Consider the following 27953-nt stretch of genomic DNA (forward strand, 5'->3'; position numbering starts at 1 on the left):
AGACGTGGGTTTGGAGGGAGTGTCCCCTCGGCTGCAGATTGCTGGGCTGAAGTGAGCAAGTGATGAGAACCGGAAGCAGGCGGGGAGGGAGTCTTCTGCTGCAAGGCACAGGCGAAGTCCTGTGAAGCGGGAGATGGTGTGGGCAAGGAAGGACTCACCTTCGGGGAAGGACCACACTTCGGGTAGAGTTAGCAAAGAGAAGCCAGCGTCTGAGGCCGGAAGAGGTGTGTGGCATCCGGAAGGGGAGGCGAGATCTTCAGGAAGAGCTCAGATGATCAGTAGCCTTAAAAGCACAGAGAAAAAAGTGACAAAGGACTGTACAAGTTTATTGACTGACGTTTTGACGGATGCATGGAAGGCCCAAAGTCAGGTCTCCTTGGATGGCTTATGGTGGGTCAGCTAAGAGGAGGCCACTAGGTGTTGAGGGAATCTCAGAGACATTTTAACCATTGAGTGTGAGGTTCATGTGGTTTGGGGCAAGTTGGAGTGAGTTTCCTGCAGGTTAGAATTTTTTGGCCCACCCCTTACTGAATCCCTCCTCGATAGCCTGTTCTCAGTGGGGATGGAGAGTTTGGAGGATAAGATCTCCTTTCATTGCTGCACTTGGGATCACCATGTGTTTCGAGGTCCCATTACGGAAGGGAAAAAGTGGAGCTGAGCTGTGGGCGTGTTGGGTCTGAGACGGGCAGTGCTAGGCGCCGTCCACACTCTGGTGTGTCCGTGAGCAAACTCCTTGAGGTGAGGAGTAGAGTTCCTGGCTATGCTTCTAGCTAAGTAATCCTAGAAGACAGAAAATCCTTGGAATACTGGTGAGCACCTGAGTCCTCCTCCTGGAGGCCATGTCCCACCGTCCCCTTGCCACCATTCCAAGGCTCTGCTTTTCCGAACCAGGAAAAGGAACATAATTTCCTCTCTCCAGGGTTTGCATGTGAATGAGTTGGGGCGGGGTCAGAGGATAAAGATGGTTACGGGATGAGAACTCAAAGAGCTTCTTTTCTCTAAATCAAGGGTATTGTTAGTATTTTAAGTGAGATCTAAAACTTCGATCTGTTTTAGGGTGAAGCAAAGCCTCAGGTCTTACCTTTCACGTCTCAACACATGGTTTTCATTGCAAATGGGTTCCATGGGACATCTGAGGTCACAGCTTGATCTTCATGCAAATGACTGTGTTCCCCACCCGGCACGGCACTCCCTTAGGGAAGGCTGGGATGAAGGGGCCCTCACAGCCTTGGATCTGGGCTGTTCCAGAAGCCTGGCCCTGCTCTCTGACCACTGAGTGGGTGAGAGAGACCCTGGGCTTCTCATCTGCCTCCCGCCCTCACCCCTGCCCTTATGCTTTCTTTGGCTTTGCAGTCTCATCCTTGCTTTCCTTCCCTTTTCTCCTGTCTCTTTCCCACTTAACCTTGTCCTTGTCCCTGACCTCTCTTGCTCTGTCCTCTCAGACCAAAGCAAACACTTGTTACAACGTCACAGTATTCAGCTTTCCTCCCCTCTTCTGTCTTCTATCCTTCTTTTCCATCAAGAGCTGAAGCTCAGTATCCAGCCGTAAATACACAGCTTATAAGCCTTGGTGTGCATGGGTTCAGGACCGTGGGGCATATAAGATACTTGTTGGAAACACGGTTGGGTGGCAGGGACTCTGGAAGCTGAGAACTTCTGCTGTGTTCGTCTTCGCCCTGGGCAGGGGACGCGGAGAGCAGTACGGCTTACAAGGAAGTACTCTGGTGTGTGTGAGTTGCAAGTCAGGAGACCCAGGTTTTGTTTCGAATGCCTCTGCGATCAGAGGACATCTGAGCTCCTCTCTGGGGTGCACGGGCTTCATTTTTAAAAATAAGGATTAGGGCACTTGTCATTACTACCTCCGTGGAGGATTGTTTTAAGAAGCTAGCGAAATAGAGTGCACGTGACTGCTTTGAAAAGTAGGATTATTTTTGACCATTTTTACAGGCACATATGTGTAAAACAAAATGTCGAAACCAGATCTGCAGTATTAGATGATCTCTCATGCGTCTTTCGGCTCCTAAATTCTTTTTTGGAGATGGCTCTTGGCATGTAATAGGGACTCTGACAATATTTGGATGGATGGACAGACAGATGGTCGGATGGATGGATGGATGAATAGCTAAATGTCTAATTGCCCTACTTACCCCTTCTAGTCCTATTTCCATTTCCCGTTGACACCACCGCCCCCTCCTGGCCAGCAGCAGTATTACGGTGCCGTGAGCCCGTAGCCCTTCTCTCCCTGTTTCTCCCCAGCCCCAACCCTGGCTCCCTGAGCTGGCTCCTTGGGACCCGGCTTTGGCCTTCAATCACTGACTGCCTGTCTTTCCTCCTCCCTTCCCACCCCACTCCCTCTCTCCATCTGCCCCTGCAGCACTGCCAGTAACTCAAACCGCAGCACGCCGGCCTGCTCCCCCATCCTCCGCAAACGGTCTCGCTCGCCAACCCCGCAGAGCCCGGACGGAGACACCATGGTGGAGAAGGGCTCAGATCACTCCTCGGACAAGTCCCCGTCCACGCCGGAGCAGGGCGTGCAGCGCAGCTGCTCCTCACAGTCTGGCCGGAGTGGCGGCAAAAATTCCAAGGTGAGCTGGACCCCGCTGGGGCCTCTCCACTTCCTCCTTAGCTGGCTGCAAGGAAGCCAGTGTGGGGGGAGGGTCGGCGAAGGGGGGAGACCTTTCCCCGAAGACCCTTGTGTCAGTGAGGCAAGGGTGGGACAGGCAGGGTTGACCCTAGCCCAGTGTTCTCTTCTCAGCTCAGCCCTCGGAGTGCCCCCCGGGGAACTCATTACAGGATTCCACGCTGACTGTTCTCTCTCTTGGGGCGAGGGAGCCTCCTGGACCTTGAGATTTGGAGAAAGGGTGCTCTGGGGACCAGGAGGGACCATCTGTTTAGTCCCGCTTCCTTTTTCAAATTTGGGGTAGAAGGGAACATGATTTGGGACAACAACAGGGCCAGGAAGAGAGTCCTCGGGAAGGGGGATGTTTTTTAACATCCACCCTGGCTGTCTCTCTGCCTTACCTTTGGTAATAACCCACTTGGTAGTCCTTTGGCCAGGAGGGCGGTGACCAGGCCTCTCTGTCCCTCCCAAGATGCTGTTGCCCGAGGACCCGGGCCTTTGCCTGAGAATAGGCATAGCATAAGCCCCAGAGGGGTGCCTGGGCTACAGATGGATCCCCAGAGATTTTATCCCCTCCCCAGTCCTTTGGGAAGCAGGAGATATTCTTTGCCTAGATGCTCCTTCAAAAAAGCTTCTGTTTACTGCTGGGCTCCCAGGCCCTGGGGAGGGGAAGGGGGCCCCTGGGAGGCACGGGAGCTGGCTTCCCATCTGATTTGTCTTTTGATTTCTTGTTCTTCCTCTTCTTCCCCACCATTTCCCAAATACCTCCTTTGCATGCATGGTCTTAGTCTCACAAGCGCCTCTCAAAAGTAAGCCATCTTTTGTCTCTGTCTTTGGTCTCCCCTCTGGTGTTGAATTGTCTGTAGTGCTCTGCACCCCCTCCCTCCGCCCCCGCCCACTCTGGCCCATGTCTCGCTTGGTCCCTTTCCCAGAAGGGCCGGCCCTGCTGCCCCGTAGCAGGCTGGCTTGACGTTACCGAGGGACCATTCCTCTTGCGCCCAGAGTCGGAGAACAGACCTGTCTCCCGTCCTCCCCGGTCTCTGCCTGCTCCCCGAACACTGCCTTGGGTTGGGAATCTCTTTCCTCCTTACATGGAGCCATCTAGAAGCAGAGTCCTGCCGGGGCTTCCTTCGTTGCTTTGGGGAAGGGAGGCCCCATCCAGAGGGGCTTCAGGTCCTGAGAGTCCCTTATACCTGCTTTGCTGGGTGAGTCCCGATTCCCCGGACAAGATGACTGAGGGCGACAGATGCCTATAGGGAGGTCCCCGGTGTGGTAGAGCGACCTCAGGAGCTCCACCTGGCACCCTCCCTCCCTCTACCTGCCCACTGCCCAGCCTCATGGCCTCTGGTGTTCTCAGGACCCTGAACTGTGATCAGAGCAGGACTGTTCTCCCAGAAGGGCATGGTGCTGACGTCTGGCAGTTGGTGGACGTGGGTGGTGGCCCCTTCCAGGCCTCGCAGCAATGCAGCCAGGTCAGGAGTCAGTGCCGGCGTCCGCCCGGCCCCGGGCCCCCGGCCCCCGGGATTTCAGAGGTCCGAGCAGAACGCGGAGTACAGGGAGAGCCATAGGTATTTTAGAACAGCAGGGCTCAGGAAATAATCCCCACAGGGGAAAGGAGGTGGGATGTCGCCCGGAGAAGAAAAAGCAGAGGAATGGCTTAATAATAGTCTTGAGCCTCTCTAAGTGTTTTGGGGAGGAGGAGGAGGGCGAACAGCTGTTCTCTTTCCTGAGAGAAGAACAAGAGACTTCAGGGCTAATCCTAGAGTCTGTGACCTTCAGGCTAAAAGCTTGCCTCTGAGGACTTGGGACGGTGGCTGCTTGCTGTAGGGAGGGGGAGAGGAGCTCGCCCTGTGTGAGGGAGTTCTCTGCGCCACCAGCACACACACACCCCCGGCGCCTCCGCCCTCTGGCTGGGGACAGCACCCATGTGGCCAGACACACGCATCAGGTTGTTCCATCCCTCTGGTCCTGCCTACGGACTTTGCACACTTTTCCATCCCAAGGTGAAGCCACGGGCTTCTGGCCCTCTTACCCCCATGCCTAGCAAGGCACTCAGTGGCAGAGGCAAACCTTACTGATGGCCGGCAGTCCCCACCCGCGGGGGGGCCGGTGCCTCTTCTGCCAGGTGCTGGGTGGAGGCGAGCCCTCAGTAAGGAGAATTTTTAAACTTCTCCTGCTGAATGGCAGCTCTTCTCTGGGAAGCAATCGTAAAGACCAGTTACCCGCCCTGGGCAGCGCACAGTCTAGGGAGGGGAGAGAAGACACATGCCTAGGTGGTCCACAAACCAAACCTGGCTATTAGAAGCCAGGCTGGGGCCCTGAGAGGCAAAATGTGGCATAAAGAAGGGACCACGAGCTGAGGGTGAATTCCAAGTTAATCGTGCCCCCCCCCTTTCATAAGGAGGTGATGGGGCAGGGGAGAAGGTGAAGGGGGCTGGGTTTTATTTTCCCTTTGAAGAGCTCAGGGGAGGCAGACACATAGTCTGGGAGTCCCCTGGTTTGGAGAGCTGCAGAGGTGAGGTGGGGATACCCCTCCCCCCACCCTCTAGGTAGATGCTTGTCTCAGGTTGACCAAACATATCCATGGCAAGGGATGTGGTAGCCAGAACAGCCGTCGCTACCCAGCCAGGCCACCTCCCTCAGTGCCTCCCGTCCACCTCACAGAGGAGGAGACCTCCTGTGTTTTCCAGGCAAGCAGGAGAGGGTTCCCCCTTGTCCCTGGAGCCAAGGTATCCTGCTGTATCTGTTTCCCCTCCCTAGAGCCTCCATTTCCTCGTGTTAATCTGTAGGGGATCATGCTAAGGGATCAGTAAGGCCCCACACCTGTGAATCTTTAACTAGACTGCGGAGACTGACCCTTCCTGGGTGCAGCAGCCCTGCCCAGAGCAGCGGGCTAGAAGATGGTCATGGCTTCTTTCCTCTTCCCTGAAACCCCTTGAGTTCCTGCCACCACCCACCTTCTGCTCTGTAGTGCTGGCTTGAGGCCACTAGGGGGAGCTGGCGGCCGCTACATGCGGCCAGGAGCTCCTGCTCTAGGCTAGCCCTTGCAGAGGTCCCCGCAGAACCCAGGTCCCAGGCTGGTTGAGCTGTGTCATCCCAGCTCAGTGGCTTTGCTGCTCCTCTCCCCTTGACTTTTGACTTGTCTTTCAATTCTAATTTCTGTGGTTTTCTTTCCAGTATGACAGACTTAACCTGATCAAAGTAAGAAGTCTCTCTTATTTCTGACCTCCTCTAAGTAGAGCTCCGCTCTCCCCCTCCTCTGGTTCCCCTGTCCCCATCTTCCCAACTCCAGGAGCCTTTGCACTGGGGAGATGTTTTTAGGGAACATGGGTCTGTCTCTAGGGGCCTTGCATTCCTTTAGTGCTTATTCTTGAGACCCTTTCCAGGAGGTGATAGAAATGTGTTCCACACGGTCTTTGAGTATACGTTCCTTGACGCCCTTTCTGGCCAAATCCATTCATGACCTGTCAGAAAAGCCTTCACCCCCATGCCTAGTTCTGTTTTTCCCCACGCTTCTGGCCTTCTCTGCAGAGGAGGGGCATTTCAGGGAACCTGCAAGGGCAGATAGCCTAACTCATGTCAGGGGACACCTCTGTTCTCGCTGCACCGGGGCCTAGGAGCTCCCTCTGATTTCCCTACCTCCCTGAGCTGGGCACTCAGCCCTGGGAGAGCAAAGCCACGAGGGTGGAATTTGCCTCCAGGAGGCTGGTCAGAGTTCAGAGACCCGCGCCCACAGTGCGTGTTCTCAGGAGCTACTATGGATCGGGGCGGGGTGGGGGGGCATTTTCCCCAGAGGTTCTCCCAGTGTGCCTGGAGATGGCTGCTTGGGGTAGAGTCTCACGCTGAGGGAGAAGACAGAAGTCCTCGCTTTTGATGGTACATTTCACATTTCAGTACTTGGGAGCACAAATTCTTCTCCTGCCACCCCTTTCCAGAAGAGCAAATATCACACACAAAGGTGTCCCACAGAGATGGGACACGGGTTCCGTGGTCAAGGCTCTTTGTCACTCTGAAGCCCTTTGTTCGAAGCAGATTCAGAAAGCACGCATAGCTGTGTGGCAGTACAGGAAGAAAAAAATCTACTTCTTCTGTGTACCTTAGGCAGGGGTGAGAACACCACATAGGAATGATCGTAAAGGTTCTTGGGTCCCCACACCCAGCCCACGTTCATTCCTGTTCCCCCTTCCCTCCTGGGGTCTTCCGTGAAAGCCAGGACAGTGGGGTAAGGAGCCAGGGGGCAGGTGACAGAGCATTTTCTTAGCTGTGAAGCAGGTGTCTGAGGGCCTGGCTTCGGGTTGATGAAGTGCTGGGACCTGAGGAGCCATGGAGGCTGACCGCACCTCTCCACTTCTGGGGGATGGGGCTTAGGGAATGCCTGCACAGCGTCGTGCCGTGTGATCTCAGGGCAGGCCCCAGGAGCGAAGACCTCCCAAGGTGAAGGTCAGGGCAGACGCAGCCTGTGCCCCATCCCTCTCCTCCAGGTACGGGTGGCCTTCGCCAGATGTTTGCAGGTGAAGACTGTGACTGTAGCTCCCTCAGCAGGGCAACAGTTGGTTGTAAGTAGTCAGATGGGGCCCCTTTCCCCGCTAAGACCTCTGGATTAGAGGAGAGGGTAAGGCCGTGGTTTGAGCATGTGGCTTGCAGATGGGCCATAGTCACAGCCTTTGTTGGGAAGCGACTATGGGGAGAGCATCTAGAGAGTTCTTCTGGTGGAGAGAGAGAGAGCTGGCCAAGGGGGAGGTTGCAAGACCACGCTTTAGTCACCTGCCCTTTACCCCCACCAGACACGCTCCCAGTCGACATTCTGAGCCCGTGACTGACCTTTCTTTCCCTTAGGAGTCTGAACCTGTTAGACAAGGTGGGGGGCGGTGAAGGTTGCATTTGGGCCCAGAATCCCCAGCCTTGTGTGTAGTTGTTGACATGCAGACACGGTTTCCCCTACCTAGTGATTCTCGCTGCAGTTAATGCCTTTGGCAAGCTTCTTAGTACCAAAAATATTCCATCTCCAGTCTATAACTGTTGGATCAGCACCTCAAGGGTTGGGGTCCAGCAGCTCTGTGTGTGTGTGTGTGTGTGTGTGCTCCTATCTGTGTGTCTTCCAAGTGGGGTGTGCATAAAGGACTCCTGGCCATAGAGATTGGAGGTAGACAGAGCACAGTGTCAGCCACGCCTCTCAGTTGCCATGAAAACAAGTCACCTTTGCCCAGGGCCGGGAGCCGAGAGCACCTGAATTCTGGAGCTGGCCCGGAGTCTTGATTTTGTGGGTAACAGAATGACAGCACCTCGAAGCTGGAGGCACCATTAGCAATGATGTGTTTCGACCTTCCTGCCGGGGCAGAGCCCCCGGTACTCCCCAGCCTCTCTCATCTCCTCGGCCAGTTGTGGAGTGGAAGGAGAAATGGCCTCCTCTGCTCCCCAAGAATGTATCTGGAAGAGGTTTCCAGGCAGTCCCTTCTCTTCCTTTTCCAGAAGGGTCCCCTCCTGCCTTGTGCAGAGGGGCTGACTTGGGGCGGAAGGCTGGGTTGGTCTCCGTCTGCACTTTGCTTCTGGTCAGGGCCCATCTGGGGACTGGGTCTCGGATGCCTGCCGCGCATCCTTTCCCCCCATCAGAGAACCTCGTGATGGGGCTCCGACTCCCTTCCAGCTGAGCTCTGGCTGGTGCTGCCGCTGCCTGCCGCCCCGACCTTGGTGAGGCTTCCAGCATGGACCTGCCCTGGGCCTCCTTTCTGGATCTGTCTTGAGAAAGGAGGCCCCCTCTCGAGCAGCCACCTGGGAAGCATTCAGCTGCATTGGGGTTCCTCTTCCCTGCCCGCCCTCTGCTGTCTGTGTAACCTTCCCTCAGGAGGCCGGGCCTACCCTGGCCATTCCCGCTAGCCCTTCCCTGACTAATGGTACCTTCTCTTATTTTGTCCTTTCAGAAAAGCCAGAGTTGGTATAATGTAAGTATCCCTGTTTCTCTTCTGGTCGGGTGGGTGCATGGGAAGCGGGTGTGGTGGGGGTCGGGGGGTGGGAGCCGTGGGAATGGAGAGGGGCGGAGTGCGGTGGGGCTGCTTCAGGGACTTGAACCAGCTGATGGGCCCCTGGCTGGCCCCCCGCCCCTAAAGACCAAACACACTGGTTACCCTCTCTGCAGCAGGGCAGGACTGCTGGTGAAGGAGGCTTTGATTCAGGACAGACCAAGGAGGGATGGCCCTCCCTATCCTCCCTTACCCCTGTGGGCAGGGCTCCTCCAGCCCCAGGGGAGGGGACCAGGCCGGGGAGGCATCCAGAGACCACACGGAATTCTGGGATGGGGACAGCTCTGGGGCCTAAATTAGGACCAAGGTTTCCTTCCCTTAGTAGAGACATTGTGGGGAAAATGCAGCCAGACTTTTCTCTGATAGTAGAGAGGCCATTCCATGTAACGGAATTTGACCTCTGCCCCAAGGCCCCCCTCAGCTAGCCCAAGAGGCGTGTGCCTTCTAGAAGACAACCACTGCTCTTGGGTCTGTAGTGCAGGTGTAGCCTGGGGTCGTCCGTGGTGGCGGCTCACCCAGCCACTCCGTAGCCAGAACTTGTGTTGTGGACTAAGCCGTCCCGTCCAGGCCCACAGCCCCCACCACACAGACTGGCGGCAGCTTTTTGAACCCCCCCACCCCCGCCTCCGCCCAGAGAGCAGCTGACCGAGGTCTCAGCCATCCGGCCGCACTGCACTCTGCCCTCTGGGTCTGGGCCGCAGAGGGCCTGGCCTCAGGCCGCCGTCGTTCCCGCCCAGGGCCTGGCGCTCCCCACACTTGGTCTGCTTGATCATGCAGGTACCACTGCCCGCTGCCCCTGGCCAGGCTGTACCCCAGGGGGCCTCACGGGCATGTGGAAGGGGTGGGGGAGAAAGTGGCTGGGAGCGAGGGGTGCTGTGCACGCCCTGGGGGGAGGGGAGGCTTGCACTTCATGTAGGGGCTTGTTTCTGATCCTAGGGTGAGGTGGGGTGAGGTAGGGGGATATTTTCATACACGGCTCAGGGATGCCTGGTCAGCCCTGTGGCTTCTGACCTTTTGCTGCTCAGCAGCCCTGCCTGTCCCTGGGGAGCTCTGCCCACCCAACCCGGCGCCCCCGAGGCGGAGGCTGGAGGGCTGCACTGATGGGGTTGAGCTGTAGACTGAGGTGGGCCGAGGTGGCCTGTGTCGGGGAGAAGCCAGACGACGCCCCCTCGTTCCGCAGCCCTTCCCTTTAGACCTGCCGTGGTCTTCAGCCCCCGCGCCACTTAGAGCTCAAATCCTGGAGGCGATAGAAGCTGCTTCTGTGGGGGGGGGGGCACTTTCTTGGGAGCTATGTGGGGCCTCTAACATCCTTTGCCTGAGAAAGCCTCCACCACTCTGAGCGGCATTGCAAAATTAGTGCCCCAGAGGGAACAGGAAACAGGTGGCTGCAGACATGTTAGCCCATTGAAACAGCCAAATTTGGACATGCAGGCCCCCCCCTCCTTGTCACTGTCTTTCTCTCAGTCAGGCTCTTCTGTTCCAGCTCGCTTTCCCTTTCCTTGACTCCAGGCCCTTTTGTCTCTGGCTCCTCCTCTCCTTTCTCTGATTTCCATTCTGGGGCTGGCTCGCCCTCCTTCTCTGATACCAGCCCCCAGTTTTTCCTTCCCCTCTGTGGCTTCCCTATTCTGTCACCTCAGGGCCTCCCTCCGCCCCTGCACATCCCAGCGGGCCCCTGAGCCCTCACAGAGTGAGGGGCAGGAATGGATGCCAGTCACCACAAGGGCCCAGAACTCAGGGGCTCTGGCGACACATAAGGGGGAGACGGCAGAGAAGCTGAGAGTGGCCAGACCTGCTTCCTGCCTGAGCCCTGTCGCTGGAGACCCTCCCTGATTGCGCAATGGGCCCCCACGCAAGGTCATCTCGCAGGCCTTCCTGGGACTCACAGATGGTCAGTGTCTCCTCCAGCTCCCGTCCCTCACCCCGAATAAATTACGGAAGCATGACAGACTGACTCCCCACTTGGCACAAATCGTTAACTCAGAGGCCAAGTGCACAAGGGACTAAACACTAAACGCTGCCCCTAACCGCCCCCTCTCTGGGGCGCGTGCTCTCGCTCTGGGGTTCTCGCAGACTCCAGGCGGCCCATCCAGAAATGTCTTCTTGTGGCTCCCTTTTCCTCGGCTGTTTCCACGTTGCAGGCAGAAGTGGCTCCTTCCATGTGCCCAGGTCCTGCTCTGCTTCCTCGGTGGAAGCCTGGGGCAGGCAGGGACGGGTTGCAGAACGGAATGATGGGGAGGAGGGGCAGGGAAATAGTAGGGAGACTCTGGGAGGCCGAGAGGGGACGGGGGGGGGGGGGACCTCCAGCCGGCCTAAATTGCAGGTGTCAAGGGCTAGTTTCTCTTTCCACTTTGTCTGCATGTGTTTTCACATCGGGAGGGAAAGGAGCAGCTGGTGTGTCAGGAAAAGCCCTAGAAAGGCTGGCTTCAGGTAGCCTCGGGCTGCTGCTCCCGCAAAAACCCTGCTCTCCCCCCGAGACCAAGACGATACCCTGGCTTTGGACTGCCAGCTTCTGGGTGTCTGTGGAGGAAGCAAGGTGCTGCCTGCCCCACACAGCTAGTGTCACCCCCATCTCTGACCACTTGGATGTTGTCAGCGAGCCTATCCGTAGCACAGGACTGAGTGTGGTGGTTCCCCTAGGCACCGTTGTCCTGCCCTGCTCAGGAAGCTACCACCTGGGGGTTTCCCCAGAGCCACGTGACTCGGGGTCCATGGTGTGGGGTCCCCACAATCTTCCCAGCGCTTGCACCCTTGGGGGGCTGACACCCCCGTATGTGTTTGTGCTCTTGCAAGCAGAAGCCTCATGCTCCCTAGCACTGCCTTCCAATAATACATCCACAGTTTTCCAGAAGGCACTTAACTTGGCCTCTGTGTTGCCCCATCCCCCCTTCTCCGCGCTGCCAACAGCCCTCTTTGACACTCAGGGGAGCACTGTAGCTGGGTTGCTGCCTAGGGGGCCATCCTTCTGCAAAGGCTTTGTCATCCCAGCTCCGGGACAGTCACACATGCCCTGGTCAGCTCGCGGACCGGGCGTCCTGGCGGAGCTGCTGACCCTTGAGAACACCTGGGGTTGTTGAGTGGCTTGGGTCTGCTGGGAAGGAAGCCCACCCAGCATTTCCCCAACCCCTTCCTTTACCTTCCTCTCTTCCACATTTTGCTTTTTTTTCCCTGCCTCTGATACTTGTGTTTCTTTTTCTAGCCAGAATAACACAAAGCATAGGGATCATGGCAGACTTCTGTAATTTCCTGGGGCAAGATTCCACTATTCTCCTTTCAGAGGTGGAATTTGTGATAAATATTCACTAATTTATTTATTTTTACATTTTTAAATTTAAATTCCGTATAATTAACATACATCGCGTTGTTAGTTTCAGAGGTAGAATTCAGGGACCCGTCAGTGGCATGCAGCTCCCCGCGCTCAGTCCGTCGCGCCCTCCTCCGTGTCCATCACCCAGTTACCCCGTCCCCTCTCCCCCCTCCCCTCCAGCAGCTCTCGGTTTGTTTCCTAGAGTTGAGAATCTCTTACAGTTTCTCTCCCTCTCTGATTTTATCTTATTCTAGTTTTCCTTCCCTTCCCCTATGTTCATCTGTTTTGTTTCTTAAATTCCACAGAGTGAAGTCATACGGTGTTTGTCTTTCTAACTGACTTCTGTTGCCAATGGCGAGACGTCATTCTTTGTGCTGGCTGAGTACTAGTCCATTGTGTATCGATACCACATCTTCCTTATCCATTCATCTGTCAATGGACAGATGTCTGGGCTCTTTCCATAGTTTGGCTTTTGTGGACATTGCTGCTATCAACATTGGGGTGCACGTGCCCCTTCAAATCACTGTGTTTATATCCTTTGGGTAAAATCCCAGTAGAGCAGTTGCTGGGTCGTAGGGTAGCTCTATTTTAACTTCTGTCCTGTGTTGTGGACTGGCTACACCAGCTTGCATCCCCCCTAGCAGTGGAAGAGGGTTCTGCTTTCCGCGCCAACATCTGTCAAGGTTTCCTGACTTGTTAATTTTAGCCATTCTGACTGTGTGAGCTGCCATCTCGTTGTTCCACATTTGACTTTCACCTAACCTGGCCCGGGAGGAGCTGTCACCAGGATGGCAAACCACTCTGACCTGAAGAGCGGGGACCATGGAGGGAATAAAATCTTAAAAAAAAACTTAAAAAAAAAAGACCTTCCCAGGCTTGATTATATCCATGCCTCCTTACGTTTGTGCCCCCCCGCCAACTTACTTGATGAACCCAGCTTTTTTTTTTTTTTAAATATTTTATTTATTTATTTGACAGAGATCACAAGTAGGCAGAGAGGCAGGCAGAGGGAGGGGGGGAAGCAGGCTCCCTGCTGAGCAGAGAGAGCCCGATGTGGGACTCGATCCCAGGACCCTGAGATCATGGCCTGAGCCAAAGGCAGAGGCTTTAACCCACTGAGCCACCCAGGCGCCTGATGATCCCAGCTTTATTCATCAAGGCTCCCAGCTTGAGAGACGCAGCCCCAGTAGACGTGAAGTGGTGGGATAAGCACAAACGGGGCTTTAGTTTCAGTAGGAAGCCAAGAGCAAGGTTGGAGGTGGGAGGGGGGTGCATTCTGTTCCCCAGAGATGGCCCCTGTTGGGTGCAGTAGGCTTGCATCTTGGATGAAGTGGTCACGAGTCTCTTGCTTGGTGCCTCGCCTTGTGTGGACACAGGTAACTGTCCTCATCGGCTTTACCCCTTCCTGGGCGGTCAGTCGTCATAGCAGCCCAGAGAAGCAGCTTGTCTGAGGTCCTAAGTTAGGAGCCTAGGCCCTGGCGGCTGGGAGAGACTTAGAGCCCAAGCTCCCCTCGACGCCCCGGGATGGGGGTGCTGGCTTTTTTGATGGGGAGGAAGGGATAGCGCCAGTCCTGTGGGATGACCAAGCAGGTCTGCCGGCATGAGATTGAGAGCAAGAGAACAAAGCCTTGTGGGCACGAAATGGGGACATTAGGGGGACAGCATAGAAAGTGGAAGTCCAGAGACAGGACTTGCTGCCTACAGCCCCGTGTGCTTCCGTCAGCTCTGCCCGTCTCCCCAGTGTTTCCTACCCAGTGTCTTGGAAGAGTCTCTTGACTTCCGCTCCCCGGACTCCCATCCTTCACCTTCTCCAGAATGGTCCCCGCTCCCACGATGAGGCCAGTCTCACTCCCCTCTTTACCTTTCTGCGTAAGGCTGTCCCACCTGCATCTCTGTCCTCTCTCGGCTCATTGCCACCCTCCCCGCCCCCAGCCCCACATCTGGCTCCTCCCTACCTGGCTTTGGTTGGAAGGCCAGGATTTGAAGGTCTTAATTGATTTCTTCCCAGGTAGGTCTAGTACTCCACCAAAATCCATCTGTTTTTCTCTTGGGTTCCTCGACCCCACCCCTCCGGTGTTGTACCCAGGGAGGGGGTACCATTTGGTTCCAGCTCCCAGTGTTTGCCATGCAGTTAATGTTTAGCTCAGGGTCAATGCCCTCTCCTCAGGCCGGGAGCTGCCTGCCGCCCTGCCCTGCCCAGCCCAGTCCATCGTGGGGGGTGTAGGAGACAAAGGCTGAGCACTGAGACTTGTCTCCCTGGGGTTATCTCTCTTGGGTGTGTCCTGACTCTGTCTCACCCAGTAACTATAGCCACCAGGCCCATAGCAATACAGAAATGTTTCCGGAATTGCTTGAAGGATTCAGCTTTCGTGGTCCATACACTGCCTAGATCTCGGGGTCTGGTATGGCCCAAGAAGAGAGGCATTTTGGTCACCCCAGAAAATGGAACTGCCAGGGTTCCCATCCTACAGTGCAAAGGATAGGGCTGCCGTACACAGAGCAGAGAAGCTTGAGTGTATGGTCTGGAGTGTTGGCAAGGATCGAGCACCAAGAAGTGCATACGGAGTTGGGGATCTGGGTGGTATGCACACGTCAGATGCGGTGTATGGAGGAACAGGAGTGGGATATAAGGAACGTGTACATTGGTAAAGGGTTTCTGAGCAGCAGGTCATGCTCTGCTGTAGAAGCCAGAGCTGTTAGAGGTGTAGATCCTTCCTGGTGAGGATGATAACCTGATGGAGGAACTCTGCTGCATGGGTACCAGTGGAGGCCGAGAGGCTGGGTCCAGTGTGCAGATGTTGAGAGAGAGAGGAGTTTGGGGAAGGATTCAGACTCCTTGTCTACTTTTCCTAACACTGTTTAACCAGTTGACTCTGGGTTCCTTGGAGTCAGAATCTTTGGGGAGTCAAGAATCTCCATTTTTTAAAGCTTTATTTTTAGAGAGAGAGAAGGGGAGGGGCAGAGGGAGAAGGAGGGTGAATCTCAAGCAGACGCCCCGCGGAGTGCAGAGCCTGACACGGGCTCTGTCTTGTGACCCCAAGATCGCGACCTGAGCCGAAAACAAGAGTCAGATGCTTCGCCCCCTGAGCCACCCAAGCGTCCCGAGGATTTCCATTTTCAGTGCATTCATTAGCTCTGTTTAGAGTCCGCTCGTGTTGGAGTCCTGCTGGTTCAGATCTCAGAATCTCCTAAGAGGCACCAGTCCTCATCACATGCAGGCTTGGGACCCTCGCTACACGGAGGGCATTGCTGTGGAGGGTGAGGCAGGTGCCCCATTTGTTTCAAAGGTCTAACTTTTCCTGGGGACCCATGTCTTCCCAGTCCCAATGCTATGCATTTGCTGCCCTGGCTTCTCTGTCTAGATCCCTTTCTGGCCCCACTGGCCTGACTCTCCTTCCTCTGCTTCCCTAAGTTTGCGCTGTTTCCTTTTAACCCCTGCTGGGGCCAGAGTCTCTGGTCATAGCATTGCTAGTTGGCCCTCAGGGTCTGAGGAGCAGCCTTGGCCTGGATTCCCCCTCCTAGTGCTGGAGGCAGGGGAGGGTCCCCGGAACTGGTGACCTCAACTTCTCCAGGCAATCTGCCCAACTTCTCCCCACCAGTACATCCGGGGAGAGAGGAACCCAACTCCGGTCCCCTTGCTGGTGCGATGCACAGGGAGGTCCGTGGACCGGTGGGGCAGTGACAGGAGTGTGCTCCAGAAGTCCCTGGCTATTAGCGTCTCCAATTTCAGATTTCATCATAGCAGCCGTGCCCCTGGCACCTCCCCCTCCCTTCCCCTACTCCCCTCCCCCCAGAGCCCTGGCCAGCTACTTTCCATTGCAGGAAACATCTGCTGGGGAGGCCAGACTAGGCCGAGGGGTTACTGGAGGACGTTGGCCAGTACCATCACCCAGATCCTGTAACTTGAGGCATGTGTAGGACTCCGGCCCTGCCCACCCACCCACCCTGCCTCCCCCCTGCCACAGGCGGCTCTAACAAAGAAGTTGTTTGCTGGTCAGCTCAGGAGAGCACGTTCTGGGGAAGGAAAGGGGTGTGTGTGTAGGGGTGGGGGAGAACAGGCCTTGTTGCCACAGCCCCTGGTGGCCGCTCTGCCTGGGAGAGGGCTGTGAGTCATAGGGACCAGTGCCCGCCCAGCGGAGAGATTGCACAGTGAACGGGCTGTCTTATGGGACGGGCCAGACGGCGCTGGGAAGCCGGGAGTTCATTCTCTCCCCGGAGTTTCTGACCAACTGTGAGCGGGGTGTGAGGAACTAGTGGGGTGCACCCCTGGACCTGGCTGTGGGGTCATCCTCTTCTTGCGTGGCGGGTCCATCAGGGGCCTGCTGTCCGGAGCCCTCCAGCTGGCCCCGTGCACCTGCCGTGTCGTCTGCGTCTTCTGGCCTCAGCTGGCCTCTTGGAGTGGTTGTCCACACTGACCAGGAGGAGGGGTCCCACCGCATCCCCTCTGGGTCACCCTCAGCCCATAGACCAGCCACCTTGTTGGAGCCAAAGTGGGGTGAAGCAGAGCCTGGCCATGGGACACTGGCCAGCCAGCGTGTCCCGAGAGCCGTGCTGACCACACCCTCCCACTTGGGAGGTTTCGTGCTGGAAACGGAGCTCTGGGAGACAGAAGGAGGCCAGTAAGGGTCACACTGACCCTCTGCCGAGAAGCCAGCAGTTTGCCTCTCTGCGTTACCGGGCTGATTATTTTCATCCTGAGGGCACAGTCGGGAACCAGAGCTCCAGGAGCTGGGCTCCCTGGGAAGGAGGAGCCGTGGCAAGCAATGGAATCTTTGACTGAGTCTGGGGTCCTCTTGAGCCTCCTGCTGGAGCAGGACAACCAGCCTTTGCAATGGTACCTGAAGAAGTTTCCGGATCCACCTGTTGGTGCAGAACTCTGCTGCTGGCATGAATCTGAGGAGATCCCAGCCGTGAGTGTGCATCCCAACTTCTCTGGGCCCTTGTGACCGTTCTGCTGCACCCCTGCAATTCCCTACTCACTCCTGCTGCCTGAGGGCCCCCCCGACCTGACCAACCAAAATCCTCTGACCGTTTTAAATTAAAGTAGGTGAGCCACGCCTCACTTTCCGAGGAAATTGCTCTAAGAGCACAGGGGTGAGACAGAGGGTCGAGGTCTTTTGCGTCAAAAGGATATATGGGTGGGCGGGGAGTCGACCTGGCGTGTCTCTAGAGTCTGGGAGGCAGAGGCCCGCCTGCCATCCATACTGGCAGCCTGGGAGCATCAGGGCACTGATCTCCAAGGCTGCGTTAAGGAGTCCCTGCACCCAAGCCAGTGTTGATGGCACCGGTAGAGTTGAGAGGTTAGCTGGCATTGCCCTCCCTCTCCCCTCGGCCACAGCTTTGTTCGGAGGGGAGGAGAGGAGCGGAGCGGCTCCCTCCGTTTGCCACCAGTCTGGTTGGGAGATGATGGCCAGATGCCAGGCACCTACGTCCACCTCTGTCAATGCCTGAGTTCTCTGCGGAGGCGAGAGAGAGGCAGGGGCGAGGCAGCTGTGTGGAGAGCACGGGAGAACAGGAGGACTTCCAGGCTTGGATAATTGGTTGCCTGATGCCTGCTTAACACCTGAGGGGGCCTGGGGCCATCTGCTAGGCTGCTCCTCGGGCTGATGGCGGAATGTGGTAAAAATAGGAAGACTCCCCTGCTGGAGACTTTTTTTTAAATTTTTTAAAGAAATTTAATTGTAAAGAACCTAAAACTTGGGACGCCTGGGTGGCTCAGTTGGTTAAGCAGCTGCCTTCGGCTCAGGTCATGACCCCAGCATCCTGGGATCGAGTCCCATATCGGGCTCCTTGCTCCGCAGGGAGCCTGCTTCTCCCTTTGACTCTGCCTGCGACTCTGTCTGCCTGTGCTCACTCTTGCTCGCTCTGACAAATAAATAAATAAAATCTTTAAAAAAAAAAAAAAAAAGAAGAAGAAGAAGAAGAAGAACCTAAAACTTAACCATCTGAAGTGTTTGTAAGGATTTCTCAGTTCTGTAGTGTTAAGTGCATTCACACCGTTCTGCACCCAGTTTCCAGAATTTTTTCATCTTGAAACACTGAAGCTTTATTACCCACCCCCCCGGGGCGGGGAGGAGACCACGCCTGGGCATGAGAGACAAGTGGGTGCCCCCAAGGAACCCCTCATCGCCCGAGAGGGTGTGCTCTGCTGGGGCATCTGTGTTGCCCTGTTGGGACCAACACCGTGAGGCACCATCACAGAACAGTGGCTCAGACCAGGGACCCTGGGGCAGGCTGCTTCGCTTTGTGCTCTCCTCTCCCACTTCAGAGTCCCATACCTCAGACAAGCTGCTTAACCTCTCTGTGCCTCAGCTTCCTAGTATATAAAATGGAATAAGGGAAACAGCCTGTGGTCCGATGAAACGAAGCATGGGAACGGCTAAAGGCAACGCGGGGTGCGTGGTCATCTCATTTCACGTTCGCTCAGCTGCAGCTGTACAGGGTCACTTAGGCATAATTAGGAACTTAGCGACGATCAGGTGGGCAAGCAGGGGTTTTCATTGTGTGGGCTGTGCTCTGCAAGGCCAGGGCGCTGGCTGGATGGGCTATCTCAGTATCAGTCTGGAATCAACCTATGGGCAAGAGGAGTGTGGTATTTGGAGGTTTTTTTAAAAGTCAGAGGATAGGTTGGTTTCTAGATATTCACTCCCAGTGGCCCTGATGCTTGGCTCAGACATACAGGAGGTGACTTTGGGCTTCTACAGCATAGCGTGCCTTTGGGGAAGGTAGCCGGGCATTGACTACTACCAGGATGGCTCATTTTATAAACCAGCCAAGACAGAAGTTTCAAAGCCAAATTAAATATAGACAGCATAGCTGAAAGCACTGTCTTCTCTCTCTGTCCTGGAAATCCTCCCCCAAACTGAAATCCTGCCATTCCTCTCTCCTCCAGCTTCCTGAAATATTCCCTTGCCTCTAGCACAAAAGCCAACAGGCCACTTAGCTCAGCTCGCCAAGCAGGTGCCCTGAACGTGGCTTGCTCACGGGCCACTCAAGCTTTGTAGAAAGCCAGAAGTCACCGACTAAAGCACGTCGTGTTGCTGCCACAGCTGTATATCGGTGCATTGCCAAGGACGTGGATGGAAAGTGTAAATGGCCAAGACCTACCTGTCACCACCATCAGGACAATCTGGGGGCACTCCCGGCATGAGTAGGCCAGTCAGTGACTCGCCTGGCTGGAGGGCAGGTGTCTCTCTGTCGTGATGCGTGGCTCTTCCTGGGTCGTGCCCTCGTCTTCATGTGTCATCCTTGGGTTCCTTTCAGCCATAGGATATGCTGCCTTTTTTTTTTTTTTAAGATTGTAATCTTAGATCAGGTTTCCTGTCTGTTCAGCTGACTGAGGGAATTTCCAAGGAGGATTTGCTAAGGCAGTTTATGGGGATAGGTCTGCATCCAAAAAGCTGAGTGGGCACAGGCTCGGGGGGGTGACTCAGGGGGAGCAGAGGACCTGGGATGCAGAAATCTGTCACTGACCAGCCTGGGGCCTCCTGGGCAGGGGTCTCCTCTCGGGCCTTCATTTTTCTCATCGCTAATGGAAGGGTTGGGTTAGATGGGCTTGTAAAAGGTGGGGAGGGCCTCAAGGTGTTGTGCCTCCAAGTTGCCAGACACACTTTTAAATTCTCTGCTTCTGTGCTTTTTCTAGTACTGGTTTTATGTTGTTGTTGTTGCTGTTTAATCTAGTCTTGGTAAAGTACAGTTCTCCCCCACCCCGTTTCACTGAGATACAATCGACAAGTCCCATCGTAATAGTCTTCCATTGTAGGATTTTTCTTTTCCAGTTGTGAATATCGTACCCAGCCAGGTACTTACTAGGTCAGTGACGATAACCTCTGCTTCTAAGAGATGCACTGAGTACCGTCGTATTTTGGGTACCTAGGGGGAGTACCTTTCAGGCCCCCGTTTTGCTGTCAAGGTGGGACTTCCTGCTGGCAGAAGGCAGGACAGCAGTAGCTCTCGTGGTGGGTCCTGGGAAGCTCCCTGGAGCGGTCCCTCCTTCCTTTCTCTTCTTGGTATCCAGTAGGGCCCTGCTTAGCATGTTTGACATTTTCTCATTGATGGACACTGGATACAAACCCTTTCGAGTGTCTGATTCTCCCTGGGGTGCTTATCCATACATGCTGAAGCCCCCAGGCCTCACCGGGCTGCGTAGGGTCTGTGGAATAACAGAGCCTCATCTTCGCCCTTTAAACCTGCCAGCAGGTGCTCTTGCTGTGTCTTCCTCCCCATCCGCACAGAACCTGGGGATGTCCTGCTAACCTCAGTCATTGTCGCGCAGGTATTAAGCCCAACTTACAAGCAGAGAAATGAAGACTTCCGAAAGCTCTTTAAGCAACTTCCAGACACGGAGCGTCTCATTGTTGGTGAGCCGGGGACCCCGAGAGCAGGGGGTGAGAGCGGGAAGGAAGTCTGGGCTGGGCACCGTGTGTGGGATGGCCCCCGGCAGAGAGCCCCGCCCAGGATGAGTCACTGCCACTCTTCCCTCTGCAGGTGGCCCAGCAGTGAAGGGTTGGGGTAACCTGGATGGGGGAGGGGTGTCCGTTGACTTTGATCAGCCTCTACTCCCTCTGATTTTCTTGTCCTCTCTGACACCTCCCCCGTCCCTCTGCCTCCAGCAGAGGCGTGTTTCACGTCACATCAGCTGCTGGGGACCCCCTTGGCCACTAGTTCAAGTGTCTCACCCACCTTGTGAGTGGCAGGCAGCGGAGCTCCCGCAGTGCTGGTGGGAGGGAGGGCGGGCCTCGTTGGTAGTGGTTCGCTGAAGATGCTTCCTCTGTCCCCCATCCTACCGCAGATTACTCATGTGCACTCCAAAGAGACATTCTTCTTCAAGGCCGACTCTACCTCTCTGAAAATTGGATCTGCTTCTACAGCAACATCTTCCGCTGGGAAACTCTGGTAAAGACCTGGGGCTTTCTCCCTGGGCTGTCCCCTTGGCTAACACTGAGCAAGTCCCCTACTCTCCCCCTTTGGTTGACTTCCTGCTCTACCCACACCTTTGCATAAAAGGACATGCCTGAGTCTTCAGGGCGAGATCTCCTCTGCCATGTCTTCCCCTCCCTCCATCTTGGGTGCAGAAGAGAGCATGAAAGGATTTGCTTTTGGCTAGTGGGGGTAAGCATTCGGCAAGGGTCATCGCAGGAGGTGGAGTAGCTGAGTCCAAGGGGCGTTGGCCTTGGCACTCAGGGCCGGGTTGAACGTTACCTGGGTTTTCCACCTAGTGAGCTGTGTCTAGGGAGGCTAGTCCTTTATTCTTTCTCTGCCTCCGCATCTTATAAAATAAAGCAGAAAGAGATAAGCTGGTGACTTTTATGGTTCCATCCAGCGTCATTGTCCTGTGTCTGTGTAAGTGCCAAGCAGCGATGGGGTCTGTGCACATTGATCAGACTGTGTAGACAGGAGAAGGCAGGCTGCCTGGACCTGCAGCTGAGACACCGCTGGGCTCGAGGCGGGGCTCAGCCACCACCTTGCTGCATGGCCTCTGGGAAATAGGGAGCTAAACCAGGTGATGTCTAACGGGTGTCCCTTCCAGGTTTAGAAATAAGTAAACTGAGATGTGATTTCCTCCCTCTGAATGGGCGCCACTTAAAACACTCGTGGCTGACTCAGTGAATGTCTCTTCTTGCTTGTTATCTGTTCTCCGTCCCTGTGGGGTGCCAGCTGACGGTCCGTTTGAAAGACATCTGCTCCATGACTAAAGAGAAAACAGCTCGCCTCATTCCCAATGCCATTCAAGTTTGCACTGACTCTGAAAAGGTAAGTGAGGCTAATCTTGGACCTTCTACTCCCTGGCACCCCAGTCCCCAGCACCCCCCACCCCATTTCTGTATTTCTGTCCTTCAACTGCATGAATATGGAGGCCAGGAGGATGGGGGAGGGGGATGGGAAGGTGATGGAGATGGTGGGGACCACCTCCATTGGATTGGAGTGTTTGGAGTCTGAGCAGGGGTGAGGACGGAAGGTCAGTCCATTGGACTTGGAGCCAGAGCACTTGAATTTGAGTCCCGTCACCATGGGTGTGGCATGTAACGTCTCTTCACTTAAGTTTTCTCATGGTAACATGGTGCCAGTCATTCCTATGACAAAGGCTTGAAATGACGTCACGGATTCGAAAACACTGAATTGTACAGCGCTTTGCAAATATGAGTTGTTACTACCTATTGGCAGAGTCCGGTAGGAAGTGGATGGTCAGCCTGGGGGAAACGTGGAAGGTAACCTACAGGGCCGAGGAAATACTGGGATCTTTGACCTTTAACCAGCGCCTGGAGACTGAGAGATTCAGGGCTGGGGGTGAACTAGGCCTGAGCCGAACACAGGACTGCGGAGCCCTTGGACTTGGGGAGTTCAGTGGCAACAGCCATGAGATTTTGGGTCAGGTAGTCTTTGGTTTGAGTTCTGTTTCTGACATCAGTCAGCCTTGTGATGACATAAGACCCCTAATCCCACCAGCTTGTTTCTCTTGATTAGGCATTGGCCATTAGTTTTTCTTCCAAGCTTTTGTGTGGTTTAGGTGAAGCAGCGTCATGCTCAGGACATCTGGATCCCCATCATTTCCTTCCCATGTGTTCTATGGGTCCCCCCTAACATGTAAGCACAGTAAGAGCCAGCCTTTCTGTTTTGATTGTCATTGTACCCCAAATATGCAAAATCATACCCAGCACGTACTGTATTCAAATATTTGTTGAATTAGCGAATGAGAGGGTGAGAAGGTTTGTCTTCTCCTACCCAAAGTCTGGCTCACGGCTCACCACTTAACCCGGGTCCAGTCAGTGGGTGAGGAAAGTTGTTTTATGGAGATGAAAACCTCCCAAACAGAGGGACATGCGCCTTGGAAAGCAGGGGTGAATACCGAAGGACTTAGGGCCACTGTGGACTTGGAGGTCCCAAGTGCCTGGGCCCCATGGCCTGGTCCCTCTCACTAGAGTACGTTGGTGTCATGGTCGTGGATAACTGAGTCCGTAGTATTTGGGGAGGAAGTCAGCAGCTTTCCTTAAAAGGATGAAGCACACTATCTCATCTCCCTCCATTATATTGTGAGTCTTAAAGGATTCTTCTTGCTGTCTTCTGTTCCCACCTAGCACTTTTTCACATCGTTTGGGGCCCGGGACAGGACATACATGATGATGTTCCGGCTCTGGCAGAATGCTCTCCTGGAAAAGGTGAGTACTGCCCAGCTGCTTCCTTCCTTCAGCCTAGGACGCACATCCACCTGGAATGTTCTTTCCCCTGGGGTGAGGGCTCCTTGGCGAGAGTGGGCTTCCGTGACATGGGCTGGTTCCAGAGCAGCCCGTGTGTCATCAAGGTTCTGGAAGTCCCTCAGACTTGGGTGAGTTCTCTGTTCTCCTCCTGGTGGTGTTCTTTTGAGCTGCCCAGTCGTTGCCTGGAGCAAGGCCCTTGCTGACTTCAGGCACTTCCATTCCACCGTCTGAAACATGCCAGGGTTTGTGAGACCTGCAGAGGTGGAAAGGACTGTCAGCGAGGAATCCGTTTCTATACTCACAGGTTCCTAGAGGCAGAGGCCTGTCACACCTCGCAGATCACATGGGGAAGGGAAGGAGACCACTGTCCGTTAGGAGGTAGAGAGCATACGGGGAAAGCATGGGCAAGAGCTTTCCTTGTGGCTTTTGCAGGAAGGAATGGTGAGGCCGGGTAAGGGCCAACCAGGTTTAGGATTGGCTTGTTTGAATAATTCCATCAGGCCTTGGGACATGGAGACTGTCTCTGGTTTCCTGTCGCTGGGATCCCTAAGGCCAGGTAACATGGGCCCCGACTCTAAGGAGCTAGGAGAGAAGGGGCTTGAGGGTCCAGGCTTTGGATTGGCCAGTGACATAAAACGTGCCCTTCTCGGAGAGTTGTTTTCTGTCTCCAGGAATTAGCTAACCCTGGGGCGGACATTCCCTCACCGGTCGGCAAGGACTCGGATGCCAGAGCATCAAAAATTCAGAAAACGGGAAAATAGAGTTAATATATCCCCCTAATCTGACGATTCGAGTGTATGAGGGACTCTGAGGGGACACGGATATTGGTGATGATATGGCCACATTCCTTCGAGAACTCCTACTCAGATGCCCGGGCCAGTGCGGGGGAGAGTGTTGGGAAATCAGCCCCAAGCCAGGGCAAGAGACACGGTAGAAAAGTTACATGGTTATAATTATATACATGACACATATTTATCCACCTTGACTCTTAAGCAATCTAAAGTAAACTGGGCAGACTTTATTATTTAGAATTTCTTTTGACCTGAAGGCCTATAGCCCTGGCCCGAATCCAGGTTAACTTATCTGCGCTGCGATCTTCTGCCTTTAGTAGCCATCAGTAATAGTAAAATGATTGTGTATTTGAACCTCCACTGGCAGGTTGGCATTTTTCATTCAGTTCACGGACACTGTCCTTTCTGAATAAGACAGAAGCTCTGACACAGCAGAGGTCTGCCGACTGTCCTGGTCCTGCTTGTGGTCCGGCAGGCCGAGCCTGGCGGATGGATCAGAGAGGGGTGCGTGGAGAAGGGGAATGGTGACAAAGGGGAGGACGTGGTGAGGCAGCGAGGCAAACGTGTCTCCGGCGGGGTGAATGATCTACGTCAGGCCCGGAGATGGGAGGCAGGGGGCCCGGAGAAAGGAGGAGATGCCTCCCTCTGACTTGGTGAGGGCCAGCACCGGCCGGCTCAGAGGGAGCCCTGGGCTGTGCCATTCTGGACAGTTCGCCTCAGCCGGCAGGCCAGAAGCACTGCCTGCTTCCTAAACCACACGAGGAAAGGCTGATCTCGGAGAATTCTCAGTTTCTTTATGATCTGTTGATGGGAACCGCTCTTTAAGTTCGATGTAAAATATTTCTTTGTGTTTTGACTCCTTCTGTTTTTCCTTAAGGCTCTGGCCCTCTTTCTCACATCCTGACCCTGCCACCTTCTGCCCCGCTCCCACCTGAGGACTCCTCCATGTCCCTCCTGTCATTGTTTTTTCCACATTCTGTTGCCTCTTTTCCCACAAATCTGAACCCCACGGGAGCTCACTTTTCTCAGGACAGAGCTTTTGAGGAGGGCACGTAGGCCCGTGGTGAAATAAGGAGTGGGGCTAGCAGCACCCAGAACTGTAGGCAGACTCATTCTGGTGGAGAAGAAAGAAGGAGGTGTGGAGGTAGCCAGGAGAGGGTTGGATGTGCTCCCCTTTGAGGCCCCTTCAATGATGAGCACATAGGCTTCTTTCTAGCCACAGGAAATGTCCGACGACGGAATGGCCACCTTCGAGGTCACACCTCGTTCTGTGAAGCAGTGGGGCCTGTTTGCGTGGTCACCGTTAGTATGAGGAGGTTTCTGTGTATTGGGGAGACTGCCTCCAGGAACCAGGTCCTCATCAGAAGCTCTGTGATCGCCTTGGCTCTAAGATTCACATTGATTGATCATGCTTAATGCTCGACCTCTTCCATGGAAGCAGAACATGGGTAGTTACCATCCTGAAGGGGGCAGTTGATCCCATTACGCAGACCTGAGTTGTGGGAACAGGGCCAGGTTCCTGGGTTGGCTGGAGGCTGTATCTTTAGGCAGAAGATTGGTGTCTTGATGTGATCCTGGGAGGAGGTACAAGGAAGTGAAAGCGGCATTGCTCTCCACTTAGTCCGGCGAGGGAGAATGGAGGTCCGCTTCTCCTACCCCCAAGGGAGTCCAGCTCAGTGCCTCTGTGTAGCATGGGGTCCCAAGGAAGGAAAGGTCAGAGTCCCTCTGTTGTCCCCGCAGCCCCTCTGCCCCAAGGAGCTCTGGCACTTCGTTCACCAGTGCTACGGGAATGAACTGGGCCTTACCAGTGACGATGAGGACTACGTGCCCCCTGATGACGACTTCAACACGATGGGGTGAGCAAGGCAGAGGGGCAGCTGCCCAGGGAGCGCCTCCAAGAGGGGCTGGGATGCTGGTGGCAGCCTCCCTAGGGAGCGTTGCCTGAGTGAGGGGGAAGAGTGGGAAGACCCTCGCAGGCAGAGGGAAGAGCCAGTGGGTGGCTGGACAGAATGAACAAAGGGCCAGCAGGAGGAGGAGAGGCCGGGGGCCGGATCCTGAAGGCCTTTTGGCCAGTGCAACGATTGGATTTTATTCCGCAAATGGGCTGGGAAGCCGTGGGAAGGCTTTGAGTTGGTAATTGATCAGATCTGAGTTAACGTTTTAACAGGATCGCTCTGGCTCCTGCATTGGAAATAGACCAGGGAGGAACAAGGGCGGTGGGCTGAGAGGCTGAGAGGCTGTTGAGTAATTGAGATCCGATAGAGGAGAGGTGAAGGGGTTCGGGCGGGGAGGACAGCAATAGAAGTGGCAGGCAGTGGTTCGTTGCTGAATATATTTTGAAAGTGGAATCAGGTCTATTTTGAAGGATTTGCTGACAGATTGGAAAGGAACCAAAGATAGCTTTAAGGTTTCCTTGGATTTATCAGCCGGAAGCCTAGGGCTGTTTCAAACCGAGATGGACAGCGCTACAGAACAGACTTTGGGGGAAGATCAGGCAAGTTGGGTTTGAGATGACAGCTGGCCAAATGGAGATGTCACATAGACATTTGTGGATGTGAGTGTGGAGTTTACCAGGGAAGTGTGGGCGAGGTGCCTAAACCTGGGAATTTTGTGGCTAGCTAGGAGATTAGCCACAACCACAAATGGTTGGATGAACATAGGAAGTTCGAGGACTGGGCCTGGGAGCACTCAGCAGGAGGAAGCAGCAGCAAAAGAAATCCTGAAGGAACATCTAGCCAGGTAGGAGGAATGCTAGGAGAGCTCACATGCTCGGAGCCAAGGGAAGGAAGCTTTGAGAGAAGGGAGCGTCGCTGTATCCCGTGTTGTTGATGTGTTGAGAAGGAAGGATGGGGCCTCGAAGCCGTACTAGCCCTGCTCGAGGTGGGCAGGTAGATAGAGGCCTGGTGGTGGCATGCGAGGCACAGAGCCGTGGAAAGCAGGGAAAGTGCGTGGAGTAGTGACCCTCAGTAGTGATACCCCTTAATCTCGGTGAACATCTGCCTGTCTTGAGCAGACGTGTCATAGGTTACTCAGAGTTGTCTTGTGTCCAGGTGGGGTGATAGGCAAAGTGTGAGTCAGATGTTGATCACAGGGCTGATTTCTCCCTTGGGAGAGGCTGAAGTGTCCCTAGACAGGCACCCACCCTTCTCTCAAGAAGGGTTCCCCTTCCGGTGTCCAGGGCAAAGAAGCTCACTAGTTAGGATCCTGAATCTGGGTGTTATCACCAAAGGACACTTGTGGAGGGTCCCATCCTCATCACTCCGTGGGAAATAAAATGTATTCTCAGAATGTCCCAGGTGTTTCTGTCAGTGGTGAGGTTGGGATGGGGTGGGGTGCCATGGAAGAAAGATCGTTTACGACATGGAACAGTCATAGGTTGGGGTTATAGGATAGGGTTAAATCTAAGGAGAGTATGCAGAAAATAGGTGACTTTGGAGCCAGAAATCATACCTGGGGAGGGGAGTGCGAGGTGGGGTGGAGGTTTCGGGAATGTTGTGTAGCAGGGAGGTGGTGTTTAGAGGAAGATCCTGGCTACAGTGAAGAAGCAAGAAAGCCCATAGTTGGGGACAGGTAGACAGATGTGAGGTTCTTAGAATAGTCAGCGGTCTTGACTGCCGAGGGGACAGGGATTCGTGCTGTCATCTCTCAGCTACTGTGAGGAGATCCCCGTGGAAGAGAACGAAGTGAACGACAGCTCATCCAAAAGCAGCATCGAGACCAAGCCGGATGCCAGTCCGCAGCTCCCCAAGAAGTCCATCACCAACAGCACGCTGACGTCCACAGGGAGCAGCGAGGCCCCTGTCTCGGTATGGGCAATGGGACCTTTCTTCTGCCCCTCGTCCCGTAGTCGGTGTTTCCCAGCCCAGTGCACTCTCCCCAGCACCCCGGCCTGGGGCACGGGGAGAAGGGAGGTTGCTTACCCTGTGGCGAGGTGATTCAGGGAGGCCTCCAGGAGCCTACGGGCTCTCTTGTTCTTTTTTTTTTTTTTTAAAGATTTTATTTATTTGACAGAGAGAGATCACAAGT

The 27953-nt window shown here is 54.9% G+C and overlaps 1 protein-coding gene across 16 annotated transcripts in view; it reads left to right on the forward strand.

Moving 5' to 3' along the window:
• The window catches only part of GRAMD1B (GRAM domain containing 1B), a 242751-nt gene that overhangs the window by 195054 nt on the left and 19744 nt on the right, over nucleotides 1–27953 (forward strand). For 13 of the 16 annotated variants that reach the window (XM_059183486.1, XM_059183484.1, XM_059183490.1 and 10 more), the window contains 9 exons: nucleotides 2375–2585; nucleotides 7102–7176; nucleotides 8539–8559; nucleotides 20217–20301; nucleotides 20733–20836; nucleotides 21599–21694; nucleotides 23017–23097; nucleotides 25668–25783; nucleotides 27577–27733. In XM_059183486.1, coding sequence (XP_059039469.1) covers nucleotides 2375–2585; nucleotides 7102–7176; nucleotides 8539–8559; nucleotides 20217–20301; nucleotides 20733–20836; nucleotides 21599–21694; nucleotides 23017–23097; nucleotides 25668–25783; nucleotides 27577–27733 — 946 coding nt within the window. Of the gene's footprint in view, nucleotides 1–2374; nucleotides 2586–3408; nucleotides 3430–7101; nucleotides 7177–8538; nucleotides 8560–20216; nucleotides 20302–20732; nucleotides 20837–21598; nucleotides 21695–23016; nucleotides 23098–25667; nucleotides 25784–27576; nucleotides 27734–27953 lie in introns of those variants that run through there. The other 3 variants (XM_059183487.1, XM_059183488.1, XM_059183530.1) reach the window with 3 other exon arrangements.

This window comes from Mustela lutreola, chromosome 1 (assembly GCF_030435805.1).
Source record: "Mustela lutreola isolate mMusLut2 chromosome 1, mMusLut2.pri, whole genome shotgun sequence".
Taxonomy (NCBI): domain Eukaryota; kingdom Metazoa; phylum Chordata; class Mammalia; order Carnivora; family Mustelidae; genus Mustela; species Mustela lutreola.